General features: G+C 41.8%; 2 protein-coding genes across 2 annotated transcripts; one reads left to right on the top strand and one right to left on the bottom strand.

Moving 5' to 3' along the window:
- The first annotated feature begins 885 nt into the window (after positions 1-885).
- Positions 886-4783, top strand: LOC107572721 (B-cell CLL/lymphoma 9-like protein). The gene is made up of 3 exons (XM_016259154.1): positions 886-2579; positions 2719-2976; positions 3181-4783. The coding sequence occupies exons 1-3, from the start codon at positions 926-928 to the stop codon at positions 4416-4418; spliced, it is 3150 nt and encodes a 1049-aa protein (XP_016114640.1). The 5' UTR covers positions 886-925; the 3' UTR covers positions 4419-4783.
- Positions 4784-5356: 573 nt separating this feature from the next.
- Positions 5357-7431, bottom strand: LOC107572720 (C-X-C chemokine receptor type 5-like). Its single transcript, XM_016259153.1, has 2 exons — positions 7159-7431; positions 5357-6614 (listed from the first exon to the last, which is right to left on the bottom strand). Exons 1-2 carry the CDS (start codon positions 7213-7215, stop codon positions 5541-5543), a joined length of 1131 nt encoding a protein of 376 aa, XP_016114639.1. The 5' UTR covers positions 7216-7431; the 3' UTR covers positions 5357-5540.
- Between the last annotated feature and the right edge of the window lie 1670 nt (positions 7432-9101).

Below are 9101 nucleotides of genomic sequence, written 5' to 3'. Positions count from 1 at the left end.
AGAGAGAGAGAGAGAGAGCTGACTCACTCATTTACGTAAACTGATGTCTGCTGGGAACAAAAGAGGATGCAGAAAAGTTAAGAATATGTTTAAATCTAAATAAACTGATAATTAACATTTATGTCACAAAATAAAGAGTAAATACACTACTAGATAAAAATGTCATCTAGATAGATAGCTAGAATTATTGAGTTTTGATGATCATTTTTTGAAAAAACAAGTCTTTATGGAATATTTTTAGGGACTATTTTCTAAAGGAATTGCAAATTGTATTTTCAATTGCGTTTTCCATATGTGGATGCATAAATTGTGACATAATGCAAATGCAATTGCAAATCTTGGATTACCGTTTGTGTTTTTCCCATGTCTTACCAGTTATGAGCCTGCCATATTTAAATAGCAATGTCTGCTTTTTCACTTTCTCTGTGTCACTGTGTCAACTGCAAATAAAATTTACAATACCTTTTGAATATTGTCCTAAATATCATTCCATACTCATAACTCTTAAGACACGGGGAAATTCAGTTGCAAATGGACTTTGCTTTTTCATTTGAAATTTGGCAGTCACTGTACGTTCACGAATGCGAAAGTGCAAACGGTAATGCAAGATTTGCAATTGCGTTTGGATTATGTCACAATTTATGTGTCCACATATGGAAAATGCAATTGAAAATACGGATTATTAATATATTGAAATTGTCCGGATAATTTTTCCATAAATCCTATCAGTTAGAAAACATATAGCAACCTAATTCAGAGCAATCTGAAGGACCCGAGTTTGTTGCATATAGCCTGAAAGCACTACGAGGATTACAGTCAGAAATGTTACTCTTAGAATAATAATAATTTTAAGTTTAAATAGAATAACAGTATGTGAGCCTCACAGACACAGAATCTTGGTGGGCCTGGTTTGGATGACTCACTGATGGGCCCACACCATGGCATGCCACCACATTCCCACCACCTCTCCTCACCATCAGGGTTAGACATGGGGCCGCTTCTGGGACCCGAAGGTGTAACACAAGAGCAACTAGCTTGGAGGAAGCTACAAGAAGAGTACTACCAGGAGAAAAGGCGTCAACATGAGATGAACCCCCACCAGCATCCCCAGCATTTCCGCATGATGCCTGACATGGGCATGCCTGGGGGGCCTCCAATGCTGATGAGAGGACCCCCACCACCATATCATAGTAAACCTGGTGATCAACAGTGGGGGCCAGGGCCAATGGTAGGGGGGGGGATGGGAGGGAATTCACGAATGAAGGACATGCATCAGGAAGGCCCTCGAGGGCCAAGGTTTCTTGGACAGATGCGAGGTTCTTCAGGGGGTGGGGGTTACCCAGAAAGTCCTGGAGGAATTTTAGGTATGGAGGGGTTGGGGCCTCAAAGACCTCCAAGGCCAGTCATGGCTTGGTTAGACGATATCCCTCCAAACATGGGTGGTGGAGGCCAATTTCATGGGTGCTATCCTCCTGGGGGACCTCCTCAGCCCTTTCAGGGTGATTTGGATCGCCCCATAACACGGGAAGAGATGTTCCGCAGACTCCATAGATTGGACTTGCAGCAAATGTCCAGACAGCAGCAGCAGGCAGGGCTTGGAGGTCCTAGAATGATGGATAACACTGGGGGACCAGGCTTCCCCAATCCTGGAATGGGAGGAGGCCTGCCCTCCCGTGCAGATCCAATGGACTTTCCTGGTTCTCGGACTATAATGTGCTCTCCTATCGGTGGAGTAGGCAGTGATGGTGGCCCCACAATGAGAGACATAGTTGACTCTTCTTTAGGGGGTAACCTCAATATGAATATGGCCATGAATATAAATCCACAGGGACAGCAGTTGTTGGCTCAGAAGCTGAGGGGGGGTCCTGGAATTGGCGTATCACTTGGGGAGATGTTGAACCCTGATGACATCTCCCGCATTAGGGCTTCACAGAATGGGCGGGGTGGTGCTAACAAAGGGATGATCCCTGGCCCAGATGGACCTCTTCAGTTCCCCAACCAGAGCTCCTTTCCCGGTAGTCAAGGTGATGGCTCATATATGCAGCAGCCAGGTCCTGATATGTTTGGACGAGACCAGCCAGGTCCTCCCCACATGAGCAACACCTCAAGACTTAGTCACATTCCCATGAACAGTGGCTCAAGGGGTACAGAACTTGGTGCCCGACACGCTTCCGACCTGCCCATTAGTGTTAACCCAATGGGTTCCCCAGCTATACCCCCATCTCACCAGCTCAAATCGCCCTCTCTTAGTCAGGAGCCATCACCCCTCATGCCTTCACCCTCTGCAGCAGGCCTGAAATCACCCAGCCAACTACCACAGAGTGGTCCAAGTCACCCTCCTCTACCAGCAGCCTCTGGGGCTGGAACAACCTCTTCCACCTCTATCAAGTCCCCCCAGGTAATGGGCCCTTCTCTTGGTCTTCACTCACCATCTGGCTCCCCTGGACACCTTAAATCTCCAACTATGCCTGTTGCTTCACCTGGCTGGAATGCCTCACCCAAGACTACTATGCCTAGCCCTGGAGGGCCTCCTAGTGTCAAGGTCGCAGGCAATGGAGGGAGCAGCTCCACTGATACAGGTAAAGGTACAGGTACTGATACTGGTATTCACTGAAATATTAAAAACTTTCATATTTATTATGAAACTGTTTTGTGTTATATTTATGCTTTAACATGAATCACATATTTTTTCTTTGTCATTTTTAATGTTTATATTAGGTATGTCCCTGCCACCTAGGAGTTCCAACTCAACGCCCATCAGTCAGCCTTCCAACTCTGTCAATCCTAGCATGTCTTTCACATCCTCACCAGATGCCCCTCCCTCCCAGAATCCTTTATCCCTAATAATGTCTCAGATGTCAAAGTATGCCATGCCTAGCTCCACTCCGCTTTACCATGATGCCATCAAGACAATCGCTACATCAGATGATGAGATGCTACCCGATAGACCCCTCCTTCCTGGAATCAATATGTCAGGTACAGATTTTACAGTACATTTGATCACCTGTTTTAGAATCCAGAACTAACACTGCATCAAAAGTGATAATATAAGAAATTAGTTTTTTTTCTCCTCCAGATCATTGTTTGATGCCCTGTTATATTATTTGATCTTTACAATTGTTTTGTTTGTTTAAAAGAGAAGTTTCATTTAAATCATTACATGTAACCTTTTTTCAGTAGGCAACATGTTAAATCACCAGTCGACGCAGATGCTCCTCACCTCGCAGGGTTCAATGGGACCTAACAGTGGTCCACAAAGTCCATTGGGAATGGTTCTCCAAGGAGGCCCACAGCTATCCCACGATCATTCTGGACCTATGCTCCCATCCCCTAACCCTATGGGAATGCCAGGAATGACCTCAGTAATAATGGGAGGTGGAGGGGGACTTCCAGATGGAATAGGGCCCTGTAATATTTCCCCAATGCATCCCCAAAACCAGATGGGAGGATTCCCTCGCATGCAGGGACCTCTTCACTCCCCTATTGGTGGAATGGGGCAGCAGTACCCCCAGCGCCCTGAAGAGGTCTTACCACCCCAACAGATGCACCTTCTAAGCAAAAGCATGTCTCACCAGCGGCCTCCTCACCAACCAGACTCTTTTCCATCCATGCCCATGGGTGATGGTCCAGACCTGAGTGAGGTCATCAGGCCTACACATACAGGCATTCCTGAGTTCGATCTTTCACGTATCATTCCTGCAGACAAGCCCAGTAGCACCCTGCAGTACTTCCCCAAAAGTGAAGCCATGTCCCAGCCACAGCAAAATCCTCACCAGGGCCAGCTGCCTCCACAAGCTTCTTCTGCTCAACTTCTCAAACAGCTCTCCTCATCTGGACCTCCCCATAGCAACGTCCCCTCCTCCAACCCCCATATCGCTAACCTACAGAACATGATGGCTGAGCAACAGCTGCCCCTACACCCTTCACATTCACATTCACATTGTGGGATGCGTCCAGGTATGGGCATGCCTCAGATTGGCTCCAGGGGCATGGGATCAGGAGGTGGGATGGGGCCCATATGCCACCCAGGGCACATGATGGGCAGGACAGGCATGTCTCCACAGCAGCAGCTCCAGCAACAACAACATCACCATCAGCAGCAGCAGGCCATGATGGCCAATAACCTCTTACAACACCCATCCCACCCTCCTCGTGGCATGCTGTCTCCACAGCAGCACCCTCATAATCTTATGGCCCAGCAGAATCTAATGATGATGCAGGTTAAGCAGCGGGGAATGGCTCTCCCTGGGGAGCACTTTGGCCAGCAGGGCGCCCTTATGTCCCCTCAGGGGCCTATGATGGGACCTCCACATTCACAGTCGGGCATGATGGGCCCCCAGAGTCTTAGACAACGGAGCATGTCACTGGACAGCCCATTGGGCTACGGGCCTGGAAGTATGGCCAACATGCCCTTTTAATCTGGCTTCTCTGTAAAACTGTAAACACTTTGTTGCTTAATGGCTATTTCTCATTTGGACATGTTTTTATTGCCACTGACTAACTGTGGCAATCAAATGCTAAAAACTTTGGTTTTAGTAATAATTTCTTGATGCTGAAGTTAACTGGGTGAAAAGAAAACTATTGTGGGTTATCATTACAGTTAAGTAACAAAATCTGAAGCCATTTTTTAAGATACATGTAAAATATGTATATTTCAGATCAATGTGTTTGATTGCAAAGGCAAAAGGAAAAAAAGCCTCTGGGTTTCTATGTTCTAATTACATTCTGGCTACTAAACTGTTGTGGAAGGTAATATATATATATCTATATATAAATATAATATATACATGGTTGCTGTAAATAAGATGCAATTTGTGCTTGTTTGCAACTGTTCTGTATACTGTGTTTTATTAGAAATCTAATAACAAATATGAAAAAAAATCTGTTGACTTTGTGTTGACCTTGTTTGATGTGTGTGAGGGGACATTTTGGCTGATGATTACATTAACAAAACAAAAAAACAGATTGATAGGATTATATCACTTTTTATTTCCAAATATTTGTTACAGAGCCATTTGTTATCTTGTATTTAACAGAATCCATTCAAAACACAATGCAAAGCATTACAGCATTTTAGGTACACTCTTAAAAATAAAGGTGCTTCACGATGCCATAGAAGAATCTTTTTGTCTAAATGGTTCCATAAAGAACCTTTAACATCTGAAGAACCTTTATGTTTGACAAAAGGTTCTTTGTGGCGAAAGAAGGTTCTTCAGATTACAAAAAGGTAAGAAAGAGATGGTTCTTTAAAGAACCTTTGACTGAATGGTTCTTTGTGGAACCAAAAATGGTTCTTCTATGGCATCGCTTGAAGAACCTTTTGAAGCGCCTTTATTTTTAAGAGTGTATGGTGCTTATATTTGCTTATTAATGAAATTCAACCTTTGACTAACAGATTGTTCAAATTTATATTATTTCAAGCGCTCACATTATGTGCATTTAGTCATGTGCAGTGATTGGCTCAGTGTGCAGGCAAAGCTGAAAATCAAAGATGGTTGGCGTTAAAGAAAAAAATATGTACAAAAAATGCTGAGCTGCTATTAGATATATTGGCTACTTGTTGTGGTAGTAACAGCCTCTGAGACAGATACTCTGTTCAAATTGTTAGTGCGCTGACCTGACAGGCATACACGCAGACACTTCATCTTTGCGAGCAACTGCAGGAGGTCTCTTCGAAAACGGACCCCAATGAAGGCATACAAGATTGGATTCAGACAGCAGTGGGAAAAGCCAATGCTCTCTGTCACTATTATCGCCTGTTCCAGTGTGGTGCGAGAATGGCAGCTCTGCTCAGCACCCAACATCACCAGGGTATGCATAAAAATGGTGATGTTATATGGTAGCCAGCACAGGCAGAAAACCAGTGTAACCAGAAGGGCCAGTCGAATTGCTCCCTGTTTCTCCAGACTTCTCTGGCTTTGGCAAAGAGTGATGATTACAGAAGTGTAGCAGTACCCCATGATCAACAGAGGCAGAAAGAAGCACAGCAGGTGTGTGATGAAGCGGCTGGTCAACTTCCAGTTGCTTGCATGGATGCCATGGTTGTTGTAAGAACAAGATAACCTCGTAGGGTTGTTCTCTTCCTTCACAGACAGGAACACCATATTGGGAATGGTCACAAATAGACATAGGAGCCAGAGCAGTGCACAGGTGAGGTGAACGGTCTTAGGTCGACGGGTCTGGAGACTGGGGATGGCATGCACAATGGCGAGGTAGCGATCGAAGCTGATGCATGCCAAAAGCAGACTCCCACACACCAGATTTAGGCGATTAACAAGGCCCAATAGCTTGCACAGAAAGTTTCCAAAAGGCCACCCAGCTACCCCTTGAGTAACTGCAAATGGTAAAGTGAAGAGGAGGAGCAGGTCAGCCAGTGCCAGATGTAGCAGATAGATCTCTGTGATGCGCAGGTTCCTCCGCCGTTTTAGCAGAACGGTCAGGAGGAGGCCATTTCCTGTTAGGCCCAGGAAAAAGACCACACTATATACAAGAGGTTGAAACACGGAGTGAAACAGATGCAGTGGGTTATTTTCATTGTTGCAGATGTACACTACTCCATCAGAAGGTCCTTCCGTTACATTTTCATAATCATTTAAAAGGTCATCCGGAAAAACCTGAAAATACACATTTCAGCTAGATCAACAACAGAGGATTTTTTTTTTTCTAGACACCGCAATATTTGCATCAGACGCCCTCCAAAATAAATCAATCAGATTATTACTATTACTTTTTGTTCCTAATTTGCATTCTTGCTTAATCATTTCCAAAAAATGGAAACAATTAAGTTGCATACAGCAAACAGTTGTATAGCCACTTGTACCATTTACAGGAAGTCATTTAAAAGAAGAATTTTTCAGTATTTCAAATGAAATTAATTATTAATAATACAATTAATAATTATAATAATAATATAGCAAACTGTGATTAAGACAAATACAATTTTTCACAAGAAACACTCTAAAGATATTTAATGGCATTATTTTTGTTATTGTTCTCAAAATGTACAATTCATTTAATATTGTATGTTTTTCTATTTATTACAGGAAGCAGATTAAATCATCGATGACTAGGCTACCCGTCCACAGGAAACATCTAACCATAAATTAAAAATCTAACCATAAAAATAAAAAAAGTGGTTGAGATTTCGGAAATACTCACATCATAAATGACTTTCTCTGTTATTTGCTCCATGTTTGCCTTGATGTGAGTGACCATTATTGTGTCAGAAGTGTGCGTCCTTCACTCCGGGTTTAAAGGAATGCAGCGTTTCAGTGATAAAACCCCCTCTGAACAACCAACCCATGATTTAAGTTTCAAGACACACCTTTTTAAAATATACCTCCTCAAGGACTTGCACTCACCTTATTTGAATTCTTTACAAAAAAAACAATGAAAGAAACCCACACATTTCCTTCACTGAACAAACACATCCCCCGCTATCCTGCAATTCAAATTTATACAGTACTAATTGGCATAGTTTTAACACTTGCACTAAACTTGAGTTGATCATTATTGTTGGAATCTGCAGCGGTTTTCTTTTTACCACTTGGCTGACCAAACCATAGCACCTTACTGTTTTCTCAGCAGTCCGACTTGGTCACAGAAACCTATTTAAAATCTCCACTTTGTTAAATAAGTAACTTTGGTTCTGGCAAATACATTTTGCGCACAAATAGCCTATGAATATATAAAAGTAAACAAACAGAAATTGTGATATGAATTATTTTACAAAGCTAAAATTTGTTACAATTGTTTATTTCTATTTCTTATTGAAATAAAAAAGTAAGTGCAGATGAAGGAAAAATCATTGCACTTTGGCCACTACATAATTCCAATATTTATTTAATCACTTTATCCATATGTTTAAATAATAATAATACACTTTTGAGTGATATAGTGCAAATGTAACCAATGAAAATAATTTTTTTTAAAACATAGCCATGACATTTGAAAGTCAAGCATCCATGTTTGTTCAAAATTTTGGGATGTGTATGTTTTATGGCTCCCAAGTCAAATTATGATTAATTATAAATATTACAAATCTGGACTCTACATAACATCTGATAAGTAGGCTACACGCCAGTGTTATAGTTAGTGCGTCTTGCTAAGGCAGGCTTCACTTTCACTATTACTCATATGCGGGTGTTAGATGTACATCAGATGTTCACTTCAGCATAAACCTCAAGTAACCACCTACAACACTCTTGAGAGTTTTGCACGGATGAGCACTGCTCATTTTTTTTATTTTCTCCTCTCAGAAAATGTAAAACCTAGTTGTGAAAATTATTGCTACAACCATGAACACGTAATGAGTATGTGAAGCTTGTCGGAGTGGCTCCAGTTTAATATCTAGGTGGGGAAAAATCATTTATTGATAACATGCAGATTGCTTGATTGTAAACTCTAAAAAATGTTGGGTTAAAAAGGGACAACCCCGGCATTTTTTTTTAGAGTATACACTCTACAAAATGCTGGGTTAAATATAACCCAGCGCTGGGTTATATTTAACCCAGCATTTTGTAGAGTGTATACTCTAAAAAAAAATGCTGGGTTTGTCCCTTTTTAACTCAGCATTTTTTAGAGGGTACACTCTAAAAAAATGCTGGGTTTGTCCCTTTTTAACTCAGCATTTTTTAGAGGGTACACTCTAAAAAAATGCTGGGTTTGTCCCTTTTTAACTCAGCATTTTTTAGAGGGTACACTCTAAAAAAATGCTGGGTTTGTCCCTTTTTAACTCAGCATTTTTTAGAGGGTACACTCTAAAAAAATGCTGGGTTTGTCCCTTTTTAACTCAGCATTTTTTAGAGGGTACACTCTAAAAAAATGCTGGGTTTGTCCCTTTTTAACTCAGCATTTTTTAGAGGGTACACTCTAAAAAAATGCTGGGTTTGTCCCTTTTTAACCCAGCATTTTTTAGAGTGTATACTCTAAAAAAAAATGCCGGGGTTGTCCCTTTTTAACCCAGCGCTGGGTTATATTTAACCCAGCATTTTTTAGAGTGTATACTCTAAAAAGAGTGTATAGGGTTAAAAATGGACAAACCCAGCTATTGGGTCAAAACAACCCAATAGCTGGGATTGTCTCTTTTTAACCCAGCATTT

This window comes from Sinocyclocheilus grahami, unplaced genomic scaffold, assembly GCF_001515645.1.
Source record: "Sinocyclocheilus grahami isolate Dianchi unplaced genomic scaffold, SAMN03320097.WGS_v1.1 scaffold1801.1, whole genome shotgun sequence".
Classification (NCBI taxonomy): Eukaryota; Metazoa; Chordata; class Actinopteri; order Cypriniformes; family Cyprinidae; genus Sinocyclocheilus; species Sinocyclocheilus grahami.
Note: the sequence above shows the minus strand (reverse complement) of the source record. Positions and strands in the feature narration are given on the sequence as shown.

What these genes read in the sequence shown, in the direction of transcription:
- LOC107572721 (XM_016259154.1), top strand. Translation starts at nt 926, where the DNA reads ATGGGCCCACACCATGGCATGCCACCACATTCCCACCACCTCTCCTCA. An exon ending in GAGCAGCTCCACTGATACAG is followed by an intron (nt 2,580 to 2,718) that starts GTAAAGGTACAG and finishes TGTTTATATTAG; the next exon opens with GTATGTCCCTGCCACCTAGG. An exon ending in TCCTGGAATCAATATGTCAG is followed by an intron (nt 2,977 to 3,180) that starts GTACAGATTTTA and finishes TTTTTTCAGTAG; the next exon opens with GCAACATGTTAAATCACCAG.
- LOC107572720 (XM_016259153.1), bottom strand. Translation starts at nt 7,215, where the DNA reads ATGGTCACTCACATCAAGGCAAACATGGAGCAAATAACAGAGAAAGTC. An exon ending in CAGAGAAAGTCATTTATGAT is followed by an intron (nt 6,615 to 7,158) that starts GTGAGTATTTCC and finishes GTGTATTTTCAG; the next exon opens with GTTTTTCCGGATGACCTTTT.